The 21325-nt window shown below is 40.8% G+C and overlaps 1 protein-coding gene across 1 annotated transcript in view; it reads right to left on the bottom strand.

Moving 5' to 3' along the window:
• Window positions 1-1115: 1115 nt before the first annotated feature.
• The window catches only part of LOC108932769 (inactive carboxypeptidase-like protein X2), a 35202-nt gene continuing 14992 nt past the window's right edge, over window positions 1116-21325 (bottom strand). Inside the window, exons 4-13 of the mRNA XM_018749341.2 lie at window positions 16549-16633; window positions 16153-16303; window positions 13051-13139; window positions 10093-10216; window positions 9610-9806; window positions 9191-9370; window positions 7736-8042; window positions 7035-7174; window positions 5793-5892; window positions 1116-2235 (exon numbers count right to left, since the gene is read on the bottom strand). Coding sequence (XP_018604857.1) covers window positions 1958-2235; window positions 5793-5892; window positions 7035-7174; window positions 7736-8042; window positions 9191-9370; window positions 9610-9806; window positions 10093-10216; window positions 13051-13139; window positions 16153-16303; window positions 16549-16633 — 1651 coding nt within the window. The 3' untranslated portion in view covers window positions 1116-1957. The remainder of the gene's footprint in view (window positions 2236-5792; window positions 5893-7034; window positions 7175-7735; window positions 8043-9190; window positions 9371-9609; window positions 9807-10092; window positions 10217-13050; window positions 13140-16152; window positions 16304-16548; window positions 16634-21325) is intronic.

Raw genomic sequence — 21325 nt, 5'->3', positions numbered from 1 at the left:
GGTCAGATGGTGCCTTTTTCCTCCTTGCGCATCTGTGCAGAATTAGATGTGAAAAAGAATGCATGTCTGGGCTCCTTTTCCTTGTTCTCCAGGTCTTCTGCTGTACTCCATATGGGAGGTAGAAATGAGTTTATGCTCAAAGTAACTTTATTATGTTTTACCACTATAGGTGATTTCTATGAAAACAGACTGCAATATTCAGCAGTAAAGCAGCACAAGTCGGAAAGTGTACCTTTTGTGTTTTGGTCTTTATATTTAGATGTATCTTTTTTTTTGGAATGCTGCAGTTAGATAGCTTATAAAGTGTTTCTTAATTTTGTACTTTTGAATATGAAATGTCATATTCATAAATACGCCGAATACCTTGATAATAAATCAGTTAAAAAACTGATTATAAAACCTGGAGTTTCTTGAGCCTGTGTGAGATATGTTCTTAAATGCAGTGTGTTTGTGTTTATATATATGTATATATATATACAGTATTAGTGAAAATGATAACTTTTAAAATATGTTGTCATTTACTGAATCTACATTATTTAGCCTTTATCCTCTAAACATTCATCATTGCCATAGATATAACTGGTTTGGGGTCCATTTAATATACAGATGTCTCACTCCCTTCATGGTCTTGTTACATCCTGACAAATTACACACTTTTCAAAGAGCCTGGGAAACTTATAACAGCAGTGGCTTTACAGTTTTCTTTTTTCTAATTGCAGTATTGTGGGTTGCAGGACAAGCTATGATAGGGCCAAGGAATTGTGGGTAATAAGGGCCTTTGGTCTTGCTGCAAATTAGGTAGTGCAGATGACAAATGGCAAAGAAGAAAACAACTTTAAATTATGTTATCAGTTTGTTTTCCGAGCACAATGCAAATTTTATAATCAATCTGAAACTATATTTTCAAATAAAAAATAACCATCTGCACATTTATTCCTCTTTTGTCATTGCATGTATTGTGGAGACACTCAAAGTTTTCAGTAAATTGCTCCTAAGAGCTGGTCTCTATGATGGAGAATGAGTGGGCAAGTTACAAAATACAGAATACCTGAAACATTTATTACTGCAAATAAAGATAAGAGATAAAATACTTCAGTCTGAAAGTTTGACAGTCATTTTCCTAAAGTGCAAGCATTACATGGAATATTACAAATATTTGAAAAAAAAATAACCAAAATAATGCATACACTGTATGAATATCACATTAGCAGATTTCTTTCTTCTACTAATGGGGTTTATAATGTGGCACTTCCCAGTGTCATATTTTCAATATTTCTTGTATTTCCATTTTTGGTTTTTTTGACTCATTTTCAAAACCTGTATTACAGTTTATTTCAGTTGAGTGGTTGTGCAGCTAGCTATGAAAAAGAAGACAAAAAAATAATCCATTCTTTACCTGAACGCAATGGCATTGGCAATGTCTCAGCGATCACTTCAAAACAAGCAATATTTTCCTTCTTAGACATGAGATTAGGATGGGTTTTCTGAAAAGTTTAGTTAAACACAAGTTCTAATTAATTCTTGTACTGTAACCTTTGAGAATAAAAGTATTTTCCTGTAGACAAAGTGTGTTTTTGGACAGCAAGATGACAGCTACTGACTGATAATGAATTCTGAATATGAATTATTACATACATTGACATCCAGTATTACAGCTAGTTTCCAGTCATAGATATTATGTTAATATAAAACCAGCAGGTAGTCACTGGGAAAAACAGGGAAGGAATGACTGCTTGTTCTCTTTCTATGAAAAATTACAGTTTTTGCAATCTTCCTCTGTTTCAAAGCAATAGAACTGGGTGGTACATACATGTCACCATAACTTTGTGTGATTTCTCTACCAAAGATTAAGTACACTGTATTAAATGAACATGGAAATGTCACTAAAAATTGTCAGCCCTTGTCAGAAATGTCCAGTTGTCCAGCATACTTTTACAGTGAATGACATGTTTCAGGGTCAGCTGGCCTTTCTGAGCCGGGCTTGCATTTGTCGCTGCCTCTGCGGAGAGCGCTGTGGAAGAGGCCTCAGGGGAGCCCTGATGGGCCTCTTCCCGAACTTTTCCATGATCTCCTTTATACGTGACAGGTTGGTGCGACTGATGGCAAAGTCGCATCGCGTGGCACCAATCTCATAACCCACCTCGCACACCTTGCTGGTTGGATTATAGCCCTCAGCTGAAGCTGTGACCTTGTACTCCCCTGGGTTCAACAAGCGCCAGTAGTCACCATCTGCAGCTGAAATAAAGATGGAGCTTGATATCAGTGTTTGCAGTTTGCCAGGTCTGATTCTGGAAATCAAGCTACCATGTAGCAAAAATGCCATTATTACTTCTAAACTGGTTTAGAAGTCTTATTGAATGTAGAATGCTCAGGAGGGGTGGGCAGCAACTGGCAGTTGGACTCCCAGAGATTTTTTTTTTTCTCCCTTGACTTTTAGTTGAGAGTTTTTTGTTCCTTTCCTCCTTGGCCAGTAGGCATACTTATAGATTTATAAAAGCATTGATATTATATTGTGCTAATATGTAGTCAACTGTCTTATTTGTTTCTGTGTCTGATGTATTTGTTTCTTTGCCTTATGCCTGTGTTCAAGCGGTCTGCGTCACTGCATGAGAATAGCGCTCTATAAAAATTAATTGAATTGAATTGTTTAGTTCTGTACAACTGGACAGAATTCAGAAAAAAGCAAAAGAGTAAAAAAAGTAAATGATGCTTCCAAAAATACTATATTATATCCACCATCCAATTTCTATAACTGTTTGTCCGCACAAGGTGGAGGTATATATTATATGTTCATTTTTTTAATAAAAATATGTAATAATACTTGTAATAATACTAATAATAATATGTGCTACTTGCTGTGCCATCGTGTTTCCTCCAAGGTAATTTCAAAGTTTTCACTCAGTATGGGAACCTTTTAAAAGCAGCTGTATTAGAGTGTACTATTGGCTGTGAACTTTCAGATCACTCAAAGTCAGCACTCAAAAGAGAAGAAGACGAGAAACCCATCATTCCTACAGCTGTAGCAATTGCACATGTCATGACTGTGACCAAAATGATGTTTTGGGGTGAATGCTTTTGAACGCAGGTCATACTAATTTAGTTTGTATGCTACGTGGCATTAGAATGGCACTAGCTTTTGTTTTTTTTTTTTTTTGGCAACCCTTAAGGAGCATAGTCGAACTAAACATAGTTAAAAACACACTAGGCACAACACAGTTGACCTATCTGGAAAGAGGTACCAAAGTATCCGGTCCTCCTCCAGACTGTGCAAGAGTTTCTTCCCTCAGGCTATGAGAATCCTCAACAACATGAACCCCCAGACCATCCGTACACCCATCTCCTGACATAGTTGATTTTTTTGTTTTCCCCACGCATATAAAATAAATCTGCACTTGTCCTGAACAAACCATATGCCACCTTAAGCAAAAAACATACTCAAAGCAGTTATTTAACTTATTACTGCTCCTGCGACTAGCTAATACTAGTGTCTGTAGTCTCTAGTGTCTTTTATTGTTCTCGTTTACAGTTAAATTACATGTCCCATATAGCCTTTTTTTTCTTCTATTTATATTATACGTTAATCTTTTTATAGCACTGTGTACATTGGGTAGGGTATATTGTATATTGTGTACATTGACACCAGACTCTGGCCCGTGTACTGCACTGTCTTCTCATGTTGTATTTATTTTTTTTTTTAGAAAGTGTACTGTATGCTTTGTGTGACATGGAGGTCCAAAAAGAAACGGAATTTTGTTCTCCTGTATGCGTAACTCACCTATAGGCAGAATGACAATAAAGTTGTCATTGACTAAACGTCCCCTGCTACACTGGTCAAACAAAGTGCTTCTACTTAACCCTGCAACAGTATAATTTATTTGTTTAGCTAATGCCATTTTCTGAAACAGCTTACAGTGTTAGTCTTGTACATTTACATTATTTAATTTAGCTGACACTTTTCTCCAAAACAACTTTCAGTGTCAAACTACTTACAATTACTTACCCATTTGTACCCTGGATACAGCTGAGAGAGAATGGATTTGAACCTAGATCCAACAACTGGAAGGCAACAGCTGTAAATTCAACACAAGGTGCTGCCCCATCCATGTAGGATCAGTATGTCTCTTCTTCAGTCTTGGTAAATATCGACTACCGCTGTCACCTTACAGATACTGGGTCTCCATGGCGGGACAAGTAGCATTATTATTATTATTATTATTTTTATTTTTTATAGAGCGCTCTTCTCATGCAGTGACACAGAAAACTTTAACATGGGCATACAGCAAGAAAAAAAAAGACTATACTCACTCCAAGAATAAATTTATATTTTGCCCCATGCCGAAGGAAGATGCCATACTGCTGTCTGAGCCCTTTGCACCTTCTAAAAATAAAAAGTCTGCCAGCCTCCTTGCATAATTTTACCTTTGTGAGGTCAGAATAATACTAGAGACACATTCTGCCGGCTTGAGATCTAAAAGCTAATCTGACCTCATCTGATTAATGCCATTTGTGTCATTTGTAATGCTATTAATTTCTTGGCAAGTGGAGTTAATAGACCCAGTCACTGTCATTTAGATGAAAATAATTGTATTTCATCTTTATTCATTACCAGTGACAAAAGTCAAGACTAATGCCGATGGATAACTACCTGAAGAGAACTATATGACAGCTTTGAGAAGGGCTAGCTCAGTTCAATTATAACCTGTCGAAAGTCTTTCAAAGCAGCTTTATGAGTTGGTTTTTAAAAGTTAAAGAGGTCATTACAGAGGTATCTTCTGTTCTTGGTATCTCAAGGGCTTCACCTACCACAACAGATTCTTTTCTGTAGTAGTGATCAGTGGCACAGTTATTGTGCAGGAACATAATACACATTACAGTGTCCCTACAGTCATTAAATGAACTTGCTGTACTGCTGTGAGTACCTGCTCCTGCAGCATTTGTTATAAAATAATCCGTAAGAAAATCAAGAAAAAGGGGGATAGCTTCAATTAAATGATGGAATAGATTAAATGAGGCATAAATTGCATCTGACATTAATGGAATGGATATAGGATAAACAGTGAAATAACCAGAATCATGCCCCATTCCTACCCACAGGCATAGCATATTTTGACTTTTCCACCATTCATACAAACACTGAAACTCAATAGTATAACAAAGTTTAGCTGTACCTCTGAAACACACACACACACACATCTGAACTGCTTGTCCCATACAGGGTCGCGGGGAGCCGGAGCCTACCCGGCAACACAGGGCATAGGGCTGGAGGGGGAGGGGACACACCCAGGACGGGATGCCAGTCCGTCACAAGGCACCCCAAGCAGGACTCGAACCCCAGACCCACCGGAGAGCAGGACCTGGTCCAACCCACTGCACCACCGCACCCCCCACCACCTCAGAAACAAAAAATTCTAAATATATATACTGAGAGAAGACCTGAAATTTGAATTTTATTTATTGTTTTTAATTACTAGGGGTGCGGTGGCACAGTGGGTTGGACCACGGTCCTGCTTTCCGGTAGGTCTGGGGTTCAAGTCCCGCTTGGGGTGCCTTGTGATGGACTGGTGTCCTGTCCTGGGTGTGTCCCCTCCCCCTCCGGCCTTACGCCCTGTGTTACCGGGTAGGCTCTGGTTCCCCGTGACCCCGTATGGGACAAGCGGTTCTGAAAGTGTGTGTGTGTGTGTGTGTGTGTGTGTGTGTGTGTGTGTGTGTGTTTTTAATTAACAATATAATGACGTATGTTTATGAAGTTACTAAACGCCTTCCCGTTAGTAGACATGTTGACTTCTCCTGACCTGTACGGATGTCATGGTTGATTCCCTCCACAGAAATGATGGCATTAGCAATTCCACGTCCTTGCAGGTCCCTAACAACACCTTTGATCCCACGATGCACCTAGACAGGAAAGGTAACACTGAGGCCCACAGAACATGTTCTCCTTTTTCATTAAAAATGCAGTGAATGCAAATGCGTGGGGAATATGCTCTTCAGTGAACAACTGTTTTTAGTCATTAAAAAGAATCCGAGTAGAAAATAATAGGCATATGAAAGTATGTGTGTGTACATGTGCATCCATGTAAAACGAAATACATGAAATTCAGACTTATTTGTGTAGAAAAGCTAAATGTTAAAGTACGTTTAATAAATGCTTATACAATGATAGAATGCTAATGCTTAATTTCTTAAAGAAAGAAAAGTTTTTGTTCAGTTAATTTTTTATGTACTTTCATACTGGATATTCCCACAATGCAAGGACAGAAAAGCATTCTGACTGTGAATGACATGTCGGTATTCAAAGATACAAGCCTTCACTGGGACAGACTGCAAACTTATATTGTACAGTAAACTGGAAAAGTTTAGTATTCTGTATTAGATCTTTTTATGATGTTTCAGTTCACAAATTTCAGCAGACACTGCATTTCTATTTTATTTTCAAAATATCATGTATATACTGTATGATGTTCAGCTAAGATGCTTTTGGTCAAAGCCAACCAGCAGACTTTATATACACATATATACAGCTAGCTCATAGTGTTATAATATTTGAGCTTTTTTTTATTACTTTGCTGCAAAATGTATAATAACATTCTGATTGTTATTAGTTATTGTCCGAACTGTGTAGCTGTAACTGCAGGAAGGTGTGAATAACACTGTAAAGGTGGATCTGTTCAACTGTAATGTATATGACTTTGTATTACACACACACACACATTTTCAGAACCGCTTGTCCCTTACGGGGTCACGGGGAACCGGAGCCTACCCGGCAACACAGGGCGTAAGGCCAGAGGGGGAGGGGACACACCCAGGACGGGACGCCAGTCCGTCGCAAGGCACCCCAAACGGGACTTGAACCCCAGACCCACCGGAGAGCAGGACTGCAGTCCAACCCACTGCGCCACTGCACCCCCCAATTGACTTTGTATTATGTGAATTCAAAAATACCAAATACCAAAAAAATACAGAATTTGCTTCCCAACTCCCCCAAGCCCCTCAGGGTGAACTAGGGGATTTGTTTGTGAAGTCACTCTCCTGCTCACCTGCTCCATGAAGACAAGTAGCGACTCTCGGTTGTTCTCCCACTCTTCGGGAAGCTCACTCTCGTGAGGAAACTTGTCACAGCCCACATACATGGACAGCTCAAAGCAGTTGGTGTGCAGGTAGCTGAAGTCATTCATACCTGAGAAAAAAAAAAAACAGGTATTTGCCCACTAGTTACTATAACCACATTCAAGCAGTATCCAAATTCAAGTCATTCTGGCAAAATGTCTGTAGAAGCAGAGTTTTCTTCAAAGAAATATTGTTTCAAATAAGACGATGCGTCTTTGGGCTCTACTGTAAGAACTTACAATGTCATTTAGTATATGTTTGGAATGGAATAAATGTTACTCTTAAAAGTTGTTTCCCTTTCTTCGTATTGGTTTAACTGATGAATTATAGAGAAATAGAGAAATAGCAAAAGAGAAACAGTGTAAAAATGAAATGAAAAAGAAGGCCAAAAAGGGAGTCGGTAATTATTGTGTTTGACAGCACAACCCATGAAAGGTATTGGGGTGGACTGGTATACCTGTGCATTTCCCCTGTAAAATATCCAGTTTTAGAAATGGTTAAAATTTGCAAGAAATTATAATTTAAACATTTGGTGAATAAATGTAACAGATTTTTAAAAAAAAGACTTGGAAATCAGCATTTAATAAACCAAGAGATCTAGAGACAGCTATGTTTGAAGAGCTCAACTAACTTCCAGCAGCTGTGTGCCAGGAAGCCCCATTGATGGTGCCATCTTCCTTGGCAAAGTCCTCCGTATGGCACACTCGACGACTAGCATCTGTCATCAGTCGGTGGGTGGAGGCATAGGAGAAGGCTAGCCAACGGAAGACATGGTCATCGGGGGTCGAGCTTGAGTCCTGGATCCTACTCTGAGATCGAGCCTTGTCATAAGGAAAGGTGACTACCAGCTCTCCTCCCTGGAGATTCCCACCGAGCACGAAGGGGATCTTTTCCATCCAGGTGATCAATACCCGTGTCTCAACAGCAACTTGATGTCGCTTTGCAGTATGGAAAACAAACAATAACTCCCTCAAATGTCATTGTTTCTTTGCATTTATTTATATAACAAAAGCTTTTCTGAAAAGCAACATACAATTTAGGATGTACAATGATGCATTTTACAACAGAGAAAATCGTTTAGATAAAGACATAAGAGTCGAAAAGCAATACAAAGCACAGTTTGTTTTCCTAATACTACCCTTTTGTTGGGGCGTGTTACTCAAGTCTAAATAACTGAGTCAGACAGAAAATACACAGAAGATCATGGGAGAGGCTAGGATTCACATTTATATAGCTGAGCAAGAGATGAGATTTGAGACCCTCTGTGAATGCTCAGAGGGATTTAGTAGTTATGAGTATGAGAGGGAGCTCATTATACCATATCAGACCCAAAAACAGTGAACCTACAGACTTTCAATTGTAGACCATTCGTGAATATGTCCACCAAGCATCCAGAGGTGGAAGAGTGCAACAATTTTTCTGGGATAAAAGGACTGAACCTATGGCAAAGGTAATACAGTACAATAATTAGTACCACTGGATCCTAAATTTGGTGAGGTTCACATATGAAGCAGAAATGTACCAAAATAGGAGTGAAATGGTCCAGGCTTAGTTGAATCAGGTTGCTTGCAGCCTGGCTGGAACAATCCAAACTCCTGCTATCTAGCTGTCAGTATGTGTAGCAACCATTTACATCTGTTCTCACTCATTCCCACAGCCCCCGCGTACATGTATGCCTGGGGTAAACTTTGCCAAGTTGACCTGCTGGCAATTCTTCACTGATGAAAGTAACCTTCTTCCCAGATGTCCACCATGTAAAAAAGATGTGATCTGAACCGAACAAGATCTATCAGAGTTTTTTCTCTCATGCATGCACTCCCAATAACCACTTTCTTGTGGTTTCTTTCCATCTATTCTATTTCATCTGAGTAGCAAAAAATGATTAATAACCTTAATCAAACAAATCAATTTGAACAGTTATTAGCCTCATTATTAGACACAATTGGAACAGGACGACTTAGTACCAGATTTAAATTTATTTGAACCTTAAGGCAATTTTGCATGCATTTAGCCTCTCACCAGTGTCACCCATCTTCCTTCACTACCACATTTGTCCATTCAAACTGTGCCTCTATCTTATGCTCACCGTTTCATTCCTTGAGTAGTACCACTCTGGAATCGGCACATGGTGATTGAAGACTTTCCGGGGCACCCACTTTCTGACTTCCGCCTCCCATAGGATGGAGTTCAGGTCAGGGAAGTTGTGATGGATGTCCAGGCCATCCTGACTCCAGCGGCCAAGGGACCACCCACCCAGCTCTGAACCCTAAAGGATGGGTCCAGATACATTAATACGCCTACACATTTGAAACATAAAAAAATCCCAACCTATGTTTAAGGCATTTAGTTTAGTAATATATCAAAATACTGCATTACAGTTGTGAAAACTTGTAATTGTCATTTGACATTTGCTGCAACAAAATCACAAAAATAGGAATTTCTGAAGAGCACAGTTGATAAACAAAGGTGTTGAGTACCAAGAATGTAGTGATGACTCAGACCTACCACTTCAAAAACCTTCTCATAGCCGTCTGGGTTTACGGAGGGCACCAGGTGGATGCGGGTCTCATCCACCAGGTGCCGTATCCGTGGGTTGCCAGAGAGGTACTCCTGGCACATAAACTGCATCAGCAGCAGCAGCAACTCTCGGCCCAGCACCTCGTTACCATGGGAACCAGCAGTGTAACGAAACTCTGGCTCACCTGGACCAAAAATTTTGAACCTTCCAAAACAACATGCACAACTCCAGCAAACACATGCATTACAGTCATTGAGGTATAAGGTCTTGTACAACACTCATAGAGTAATTTACAATTTTTCCACAATAAATAATTTAATGATAATTAAATCTCTTAAGACTTTCAGCATTAAAGAAGAGTGATTACTTTAAAACCTGATCTGAATAAATGCTTTATTTTTCAAGCAAGGTCAGCTTTTTCAATCATTTTATTTTTTTTCTAGGTCAATAGTTTTTCTGGCTTCTCTTACCCAATTCGTGCTCTCCAGGGTTGTCAGAGATCTCAATGGCATACAGCTTCAACCCATTGTGACTCTTCCCAATGTTGTAAATTCTTGTAAAGTTTGGGCACATCTCATTGACCACCTTCATTAGCTGTTAGAGGCAGAAACAGACAAGATACCAGGGAAGGGGAGCCCCTGTTATCAGCTAAGTGTCTGGTAAATAATTCCTACTTCTTTCTGGGACACTACAGAATGCAGAAAATTATCACTGGTGGCATGGCTCACTGTGCACTGAAAGTTTAACAGCCTATTTTCTTTCTGATAACATCTTTCCCCTGCCCCATTCACACATTTCCATAAGTAGATAATGCCAAACCACAATTCCTAAGGTCAAAAAGTAAAAAAAAAAAATTGAAAAAAAACTTTTTTTCTTCCTGAACTATTAATCTTGAGACTATGAAATATTCCTTGAAGTCTTTAGACCACACTTGTCACATTTAATATTATTTAGGTTTCCTTTTTTCCTCCAGTATCTCAGTACAGTGTATTTTTCTGTGGCTTTTTCAATGCTTCTGAGCAACATACTGTATGTCAGTGGTTGGATGTGAACGTGTTATGGTGTCGCCAACTTTGCGACCCTGTAGGTCTTGAAACAAAGTAGCATATTTCTTTTGTCTGAAAATGCCCATGTCACATTACAAATGGACAGAAACATATTTGCTCAAGGGGTCTACTTGCCCCCTCCACTCCCCCAAATGTGGTCTATCTGTAAGACAGTAGAGCACCTACAGATGAGGAGAGAGTGGTCTTATGTGATCCTTGTGAGTGATGAAAGTTCTTCCTAAATCATGAAGGGTCAAGGATGTTGCAGCTGTAAAAAGTCAGTGTTATAGCATGTAACTAAGCCATGACATACGTGTAAAAATGACATTAGAAATGTTCCAACATGATACTCAGTATTTCAAATGCCGTTTTCAGTTCACAAACAATGCTTTCCTTAATAGCCAAACCAAGAAAAACAGTACATAATGAGAAATGGCTTTATGATGAGTCCCTTCTGAACATTTAATTAGAATTTTGCAACAGCAGCTCATTACCCACACATCTGCTTTCATTCAACAACCAGAGACAAACAAAGGTAAGTTCTGTTGCCAACATCAGTTACAAATCAGGGCATCAGTGTATCAGCCAAAGCAGAAAAGTCAAATAAACTCTTCTTGCCTCTGTATTTTTGTATTGCAAATGCGTGAAGGTCTTAATTAGGACCATGAAAATCAAATATATTCTTGTAATTAGATGTCTGGCACCAGACGTTTTATGAGAAAGGATCTGACTTTAACGTAACCATATTGCTTCAATTCACAGCTTAAAGCAGTCTGTTTCTCTCTGCATTTGTTCTTCAGAAATTTAAACAAGTACAACCACGAAAATGCCAGCCATGAAATTAAATCAGCAAAGTGGATTAGGAGGGAATCAGCAATAAATAAATAAACAAACAAATAAATAAATCTGCCAAGACAGTATGTTTAACATCGGCTTAAATTTGCAATTTTCAGTAAAGAAATGGACTTGAACAACTTGATTCCTTGTAAATCAATAAGCCAGTGTAGCAACCCAGACCTGAAAATTACACATCGAAACTAAACAATTTCACTTTTACACCTGTCCTTCATATTAATTCTAAATAAACTTCAAATTAACATTTAAATCATTAATTCAGATTATACCCAAGGCTGATTAATTAGAACATCATTGACTGTTTCTGTTGTGCAAGAAGGAATTGTAATTCAAATCACAGATGTCACAGAGGCCACGGTGCGACACATATCGGGGTCCAGTTCTCACAGCTCATTTAGCTCTCACAAAAAAAGAAGAATATATAATAACCTTGTCATATCAGTGTGGAATTCAATACAAGGTCTCTCCAGGCAGCACATTAGTTTAATATGCAAAACTAATAGCGTGGTGTCAGTCTTTCTTTATGCCACTCATGCCTTCTATTTTCGTTGCCTCACGTTGACTCCCCTCTCTTCATCTTGCAGGTGGTGTGTGCACAAAATGACTCAACATCAGTATATTGGGTTCAGCTCAACTGGGTAATGTGGGTCACCTGGTCACAAGATAGTCGCTGGCAAACGGGTCTGGCTATCGGCAGCGGACCCCTTCTTTGTCAGGACTCTCCCCTCACAACTCCTTGTCAAGGGAGACCCTATGAGGAGCATATCCCTCCAGCAGACATAGCTCCATGGTTCAAGGTTTTTTAAAAACTTAGATTATGTCTTTATCCTCAGCAATGGTCAAGAGCTTTACGTCATAACTAAATGAAAGAGATTATAGATTCAACTGACAAAATGGAGGTTTCTTTGCAGGACTGCTGGACTCACTCCTTGTGACAGGGTGAAGAGCTCCACAGTCCAGTACAGTCACCTCTTCTGCAGATTGAATGGCATCCGTTGAGGTGTTTTGGTTAAGTTGTAAGAATGACCCCTGGTTGGCTCAGACTGTAGTTATATAGGGCACATTCCACTGGGATGAGACCCTGGAGTAGACCAAGAACATGCTTTAGAGATTTTATCTCTCGACAGGCCTGGGAGCCTTTTCAATCCACCAGGATGAACTGGGGACCGTCCATGGAGAAAAGAAAGTTTGTTTCTTTCCTTCTCAACTATCTACCACCATGAGCTTCACAGGCCAAGTCAAAGAAAACTGACTCAGCAGGCTGTATATATGTAAGTGCATCTGACTGAAGCAGTCATTGAAAAATCCCAATTAATCACTATAAATCTCACAAGTAACAGGATATGACTGCTCAGCTCACATACTCACCTGTATTCGGAAATATATTTGCAAACTAATTCATTTGTGACTCTAAAATCTTCAAAAATCTGTAATTTTCCGGTTTGCAACACAAGAAACATTTGTGTAAGGATAATGAGCAATTTATAGTTTGTATTGTCTGATTGTGTTTGCAACCCTTGTACTCACCTGTCTCATCTCTTTATAGCTGTGGTGCTTGAAGTCCAAGTTGTCTGTGGTTGTGATCTCATTCCGTCTATGGTAATAATTATTGGGATCTTAAAAAAATAATAAATTCTAGTTATTAGATGTGAAAAAACTTTACTTACATTCATGCTCATCAAACTGATGTTTCATTTGAAATGGTGATGGGTGCAAATATTTTATACTTCATATACATTGGGGCATTTCTCAAAACCGCTGTAGAATTATAATAATTGTATGGTATCATGCAGTAATTGTAAGTATGGCAGATTTTTTTTATTATTTTTTTGGAATGTTAACAAGACAGTTAACACTTTTTTCTAACAGCACCTTGGTCAAATCATCTGAAAAAGGCTCACTGTTACATAAAGCTGTGACTTGTGACTTTCATAGCGTGTGGGTAGAGATGCATGCAGAAATGGTACAACACAAGAGCAACAGGCAGGTTTACTGATGCAAAAATTGCCTCTAGCACAAAAATGTCATTGTCAGCTATTTCAGATATGCTTTCATGCCTACTTTCCGCCCTTGTCTATCAATCACTTTAGCTCCTATGGTAAGCATCTGAGTATAGTTTCACATGTGAATCTGATTAAATAATTTTATTTAACATTAAAAATAGAATAATACAGTATTTCTGCTTTCAAAAAGAAAACACATACACTGTCTGAAACCGCTGCTCCCAAGCAGGGTCGCTGCAAGCCAGAGCCTAACCCGGCAATGAGGAGTGTAAGGGGACACGCCCAGGATAGGACACCAGTCTACTGCTAGGCAGCCAAAGCGGGACTCAAACCCCAGACCCAGCAGAAAGTGAAACCCGGTGAAGTCCGCTGCAGCACTGAACCCCCAAAAAGTAAGCAGTTTTACAAAAAAATAAAAGGACCCATGTTGTAATATTCAATATCGACCTTAACACACACACACTAGCTGAAACCGCTTGTTTCAAGTGGGTGGCGGCAAGCCGGAGCCTTACCCAGCAACACAGGGCGCAAGGTTGGAGGGGGGAGGGGACACACCCAGGACAGGACACCAGTCTATTGCAAGCCACTCCAAGCAGGGCTCAAACCCCAGACCCACCAGAGGACAGGACCCAGCCAAACCCGCTGTACCATTCACGCCTCCCAAAATTAAACAGTTTTACAAAAAAATAAAAGGACCCATGTTGTAATATTCAATAATGACCTTAACACACACATTTTCTGAACCGCTTGTCCCATACAGGGTTGCGGAGCCTACCCGGCAACTCAGGGCATAAGGCCGGAGAGGGAGGGGACACACCCAGGACGGGACGCCAGTCTGCCACAAGGGACCCCAAGCGGGACTTGAACCCCAGACCCAGCGGAGAGCAGGACCCGGTCCAACCTACTGCACCACTGCACCCCCTATGACCTTAACAATGTTTAAAAAAACTTTCTATTTTCAGTGTTGTGTTCCTAATTTATACTGCAGTGGAACTGTCTAAAATTTATGGCAAAATATTTGTTTTTCTTTTTCAGATTTTCCTCATACCTTACATCCAAGTAATGCAGAAGTTTTGCACATTAAAATGAGATAATCAAAAGCCAGATGAATTGACTAGTCTGAGCAAAAAAAAAACTAGGTTCAGATCACACAACACCAGTTGACTGTTTATGTGTCTTTCCACGTAGCTGACCACTGGAGATACCACATTGGAAGATGTCAAATATATGAGTATTGTTAGAAATTATGTCAATAGAGGTGACAGCAAATTGTTTGAAGAAGAAATGGAAGAGCAGAAAAAGTGCTTTAACCATTGTCCGACCTCATACCTTGAACAGGGGTTAGCATGCCGTCTTAAGTTCTTAACTGATGGTACGTTTATAACTCATGTAGTCCCAAAGTATTGATTAAAGTTCCCAAATGGAACATTAATAACAGCACCAAACCATTTCACACCAGAAGGGGGACAGCTGGTAGCATAGTGGTTAAAGCTGCTACCTTTGGAACCAAAGACCACAGATTTGAATCTTATCTCCAGTTGTAGTTCCCATGAGAAAGGTACTTTCCCTAAATTGCTCCAAGAAATTACCCAGCTGTCTAAATGGGTAAATAACTGTAAGCAGTTTAACATTCTAAGTTGCTTTGGAGAAAAGGGTTAGCTAAATGAATAAATGGGAACCATTTATACTATTATATAATAAGTTATACAGGAATTTCAATGATTTTTCTCAGGACAATCATTTAACTTGATACTACAACACACTACTATTGTAAGTATTGTTTCGTATCATAAGTACAATAATCCACTCTGTCACAACAGGTTTTCCATCCCCAGAAAATTTCTTTATCTTTCAGCCTATCTTTTCCTCATATCTAGAAAGCTTTGTAGTCCATAAGTCCATAAGCTTTAAAAACAGACTTTTAAACTCAGCATCACAAATTACTCATTGTTCTAGCAATGGCTAAATTGCATACTCAGCATTGTACCCACATACCCACTCTTGAAGACTTGTGTTAAAGAGGAAAAAAGTCTTTCAGGGATTGTCGCTGGCTCAGTGCACTGAACACACATGCTTATCAGTGGTAATTAGGTCATTCGGCTACTGCCTTTAAATTAAGAGAAATTATGTCTTTCGGGGGATGAGACTATAAAGATTCTGAGCCAAGAACAGTGATGAGTAACTGTGAATACTGCCAATAAACCAGCTGATTTGCTAGGTAGTAAGGACTAGTACTAGGACTTGACTGTTTGAAGAAGATCGAAACTGGTTAAGGTTAACTTTGGTTAGGGAATGGTAAAGTGGCATGGATATTGAGTTCAACCAATACTGAGCACTGGTGTGGTTTTCTTGGTAAGGGAGGATATGGAAGCCATTTACCTTATTCTGTGTTCATGTCTTCGTGAGCTCAGGGAAAACCCACAATCTCCACAACTCCCCCAATGAATTCAAATCCATGCCAGAAGGAACACCTCATGAACTGTGAGGTACCAGCTTTAACTGCTGTGTCACTATGTTAACTAGGGCCTTTATTCCTACCCAAGACAGTGCTGGTCACTTCAGTCATACCTTTCTCTGCATATCTAACTGGCTTGTTGATGTTTTAAAGCATTGTTAGGGACCTTACCAGGTAACGGGCAGCCGAGGACCTCCACACGCATGCAGATGCCACCCCCAGGGTACCAGGAGCGTGGATTCACGCGGATATAGCGGCCAACCACCGGTGTTGGAAGCCTGTTTAGCACTGGGATCTCCTTCTCGATGTTCCCAGGAAACACCTACAGAGTAGCAGAGTCCAGAACTTTTTGTATCCTGTAGCCCAGCCAAGTTGGTTTCTTAAAAGGAAGCTCAGTCAAACTCATCTAATCAGTGTAAAAGCAGACACAGCAGATGTGACAGCAGAAGGGATGAGAATAAACATATAGCTTCTTCCTGCAAGGCTAATGATAGCATGGTGCCACAATAACACCACTGTAAATTACCCTTGGCAATGACTTACGCAATCTGGAGGATAATTGCTCACCATGTCCTGCGATCTATTTCGGATGGTGACCCATGTATGGCTGTCATTGCTCACCCGCACTTTGTACGACGTCACCCAGTCGCTTCTGAAATCAGAGCAAAGGCTGTGCAATTAGTGATTCTGACATTTCATTAATTGCCTTGGATTTGAAACAAGACACCTATGACCACCAGAATGTACACTGTCTAGTTCAAATATGTAACAATTAAAATAGTTTAACATATTGACAGCTATAGAGCTTAATTAAAAGCTATTTAATGTTTGTTATTTACTACATTTCACAGATGAGAATCCAATTTAGAAATGCCTGCTCAAATCATAGGCGAAAATATTACTTTGTGCTAAATTATGTATCTTATCGTTGACAAGTAATTTCAACACACATTAAATTGAGAATGAAATATAGTGACACACTGACCCAAGCCTGTCAAATACCAGCATGCACACAAATGTTCATACTGTTACTGGCTGCTTTAGAGGTCATTTCAGAGCAACATCAAGGGAGACATAAAGAAAATGACAGTGGGAGGATCCCCACGGGTAGCTGCCTGTCTGCTAATGAACTCACTGGGATGGGTGAATCCCACATCAAGTGTAAAACATCTATTGGAAACTGCTCTCAAATCACCAATTAACTAGAAAACACTGTTTTTATTATATTTTCAATAATTTCAAAGAATATGTTATTTTAAATATTAAAATATAATTATTATAATTATTAATTATATTACTGTTAATTCACACAATGATATAATACATATAATTAATATTATATATATTGTGTTGACATATATATTATACATAACTATACATTATCATATATTAATATATTCAATATATTAATATCTCAACATATTAATATCAAGGACCTAATAAGGAGTGGGGTCACCTTTTGTCAAACACCTTCAATCTTGGAAAACTTCTTGGAACAACAACAGCTTCTTGGAATGCTGTCATACAATTCCTGAACTGTACCTAGCATCATATTGCAACATTCTTCAAGAAGAACAGCCTTCAGTTCTTTGAGGGATGAAGAGGGTGGAAATCTACTTCACACTCTGTGCTCTGTGCTTTTATTGTTTTTAATATATTTTATTTTGTTTGAATTCACAGTAGCTGTTTGGAAGGTCATGCATAAAAGAATAAAATTTACTATTGAATATTTACATTTGTATAGATGCATTTTGCACACATTTTTATCCAAAGCAATATACAACTCACAGTAAACAAACATGCGTTTAGCAAAAGATTATGAACTAAGTATATATTAGTGAGTACATATGATATTCTTGAAAATAATACTACAGCACTATGAAATGATACAAGAACAGTAAAGGCAAAAAAAATTGATTTTGCAGGAATTCAGACAACTTTACACCAATGAGAACTCAGTTTTTTCCAAGTATTTGAGTTTGATACCCCTTAATTTATCTGTTTTTAGTTTGTGTTTAAAGATATTATCAATATTCTCAATACTTAAACCAGGGTAGTAAAAATGTGGATTTTTCTTACTTTTGATTAGGGCTAGTGGGGGAAAAGGTAGCTTTGATGGTTTTGATAGTTTTGATATTTACTCATAGCCATGATTCAGGCAGTTATTTTTAATTGATGACTCAAGCCTAATTTGAATGAGCTCAGAGTTCCCCTTTGTTTGAGCACACAGCAGTAACTGTCACGAATCTTGTAAATAATTTAAAGTCACTGTAACAAATTCCCTTTGTTGAGGGAATATCCTCTCTTGTCTAAGGCTGGCTTGGTGAGAGTGCTTCAATACATGGCTTTTCAAACTATGGAGGGGAACCCGGCTGAGGGAGATCTATATGGAATCAAATAAAAATAGACAAAAAATAAAAACAAAAGGCACAAAATGAAATTAAACTACTGGAACAAAAAGAACACTTCCATTATTGTCTTGGCTTCTTGATGATTCGAGGAAAAGTGATAGATGAGCTGCAAGGATGCTGAAAAAGTAATGCATCAACCCATAAAACTTGATCAACTGCTACACCCCAACCAGACTGCGATGCTCTTCAACATCTGCGCACTTGGTGGTCCTACGCACAAAAGGTAAAGCACAGAGGTTCTGGCTCTTTTGTGGTGGAACGACCTCCCCCTCTCACTCAGAACTGCTGAATCTCTGTCCACATTTAAAAAGGGTCTTGAAACTCATCTCTTCCTGATTCACTTCACCTATGATCTCTTAATTTCAGTTAAGGTGTAAATGTTCATGTGTCATAACTTGAAGATAATGCCCAGATAAGCCCTTACACAGCAACTCCTGTAATGCACGTAAATTTTTATGTATACACACACACACACACAAACACACACACACACACACACACACACACACACACACACACGCACACATTCACTGAAGCCGCTTGTCCCAAGCGGAGCCGCAGCAAGCCATTCCAAACACTCCAAAACATGGTGCCAGCGCCACCAGATCCCCAAACTGCCACGGCGAGTACACCAGCTGCCATGGAAGTGCCCGCTGTTGCCTCCACAGCCAGCCCCCTCCCCCCGCGTCATCAAAGGTTACCCCGTTCCTGACAGTGACGGACCCCCAGCTGGCCATGCCCGAAAGGTATGACGGTGCACCTGAAAAATTCCGGGGGTTCATCCTACAGTCCGAGCTTGTGTTCGCGAGCCAGCCCTGAGTTACTAATCAGATGCCAGCAGAATAACTTATCTGATCTCTCTGCTAACCAGACCTGTGCTGGACTGGACTATGGCTATTTGGCACAAGAGGGAGTCCACCACCTTCGAGCGCTTCCTGAAGCAGTTCTAGGCAGCGTTCGACCACCTGCTGTCGGCGCACATGGCCAGCGACCGCCTGATGGTGATCCGGCAGGGGAATTGGACCATGACTGCCTACTCCCTAGAGTTCTGGACCCTGGTGGAGCAGAGCGGCTGGAACCAGGCTGCCCTCATGGCCTCGTTCCGATCCAAGCTGAACTGGCATATAGAGGGGAGGACTGGACCTTTGATTGCTTTACTGAAAACACAATGGGCATGGAAAACCTCACACGGGACCAGCTACCCCATCCCTGGCTACCCCCCTTGGAGACACCGATGACTCCTGAGGCCCCGGAACTGATGCAGCTGGGACAGGGGCACCTGACTCCTGAAGAGAGGCAGTGGCGCTCTGGGGCCAGCTGTGTCTGTACTGTGGAGATACGGGGCACTTCAGAGCAGACTGCCTGGTGAAACCACCCACCAGCAAACCCCGCCACAGAACAGAGGTGAGTGCCGTCTGCCACACTGAGACACAGCTGACGGTACCGCTAGGGGCGTCCTTGGGGGCCTCCCGGTATCGGGCTCATGCATTGATAGATTCAGGGGCTGCCAGCTACGTTATCGACTCGAACTTTGCTCAGCAACACAAAATCCTGGTGCGGGAGTGTGAGGTCACACTCCGGATCGGTGCCCTGGACGGGCAGCCATTGGGTACTGGGGTGGTAGAGAATCAGACGGTGCTGTTAAGAGTCCTGGTCCGGGCTTGTCATACTGAAGACCTTACAGTTGTTTTTTATTCGATCCCCCGATATGCCGGTGATTTTAAGGTTCACATGGTTGACTAAGCATGACTGGGTTTTCTCCTGGAGCAGGGATGACTTAGTGGCATGGGGACTGCAGTGCATAACCACTTGTTTGACCCTACCCTGCCGGGCTACCTCTGTGGAGAGCCCGGACGCGACCAAGGCCTTTGTCGTCCCCGTGGAGTATCAGGACCTCGCCAAGGTCTTCAGTAAGAGCAAGGTGGCTAACTTACCACCACACAGGACGTGGGGTTGTGCGATAGATCTGTTGCAGGGTGCTTCTCCCCAAGGGGTCAGATGTATCCTTGTCATTACTTGAATAACAGGCACTTCAAGAGTACGTACCTTAGCCTCCGGGATCCTTCAGCCATCCACCTCCCCACCGGCTGCTGGGTTCTTTTTCATAGGCAAGAAAGATGCCGTTCAGCTTGGCCAACGTACCATCCATGTTCCAGGCCTTTGTTAATCATGTGTTGGGGACATGGTAAACAAGGGAGTCCTAGTGTACCTAGATGACATAATGATATATTCGCATACAATGGACCAGCACATTTGTCCGGTGTGACAGGTGCTGTGGAGACTATTGGAGAATTGTTTATAGATCAAGGGGGAAAAATGTTTATTTCATCAAAAGCAGGTCTCCTTCCTTGCATTCATTTTGAGGGCCGATGGCGTGGCTATGGACTCAAAGAAGGTCCAGGCAGTGCTGGACTGGCCCCAGCCCATGTCTGTCAAGTCCCTAAAGTGCTTTTTGAGATTCACAAATTTTCATCACAGGTTCATCAGGAGTTTTAGCTCGGTGGCAGCCCTGCTGACTGCTCTGTGCAAGGAGAGGGTTCGAAGCTGGTGTGGACTGGGGAAGCACAGTATTTCTCGCTCCCATTATCCCTCGCTCCCATTCGTGGTGGAGGTGGAAGCCTCGGAGGTAGGAGTCGGCGCAATCCTTTCACAGAGACAGGGTACTCCCCAAAAACTCCACCCCTGCGCATACCATTCGTGGAAGCTGACTCCAGCAGAACAAACTTATGACACTGGAAACTGGAAACTCTTGGCCATCAAATTAGCATTGGAGGAATGGTGACATTGGCTAGAGGATGCTTTGCACCCTTTTCTCGTTCTGACAGACCACCGGAATCTTGAGTACCTGCAGAAGGCACGGCGTCTGAACCCTCGTCAGGCACGCTGTCCTTGTTTTTTTATCCAGTTTAGATTCACCGTGACTTACCACCTGG

Source organism: Scleropages formosus, chromosome 4, assembly GCF_900964775.1.
Source record: "Scleropages formosus chromosome 4, fSclFor1.1, whole genome shotgun sequence".
Classification (NCBI taxonomy): Eukaryota; Metazoa; Chordata; class Actinopteri; order Osteoglossiformes; family Osteoglossidae; genus Scleropages; species Scleropages formosus.
The sequence above is the reverse complement of the archived record's forward strand: the minus strand, read 5'-3'. Positions and strand labels throughout refer to the sequence as shown.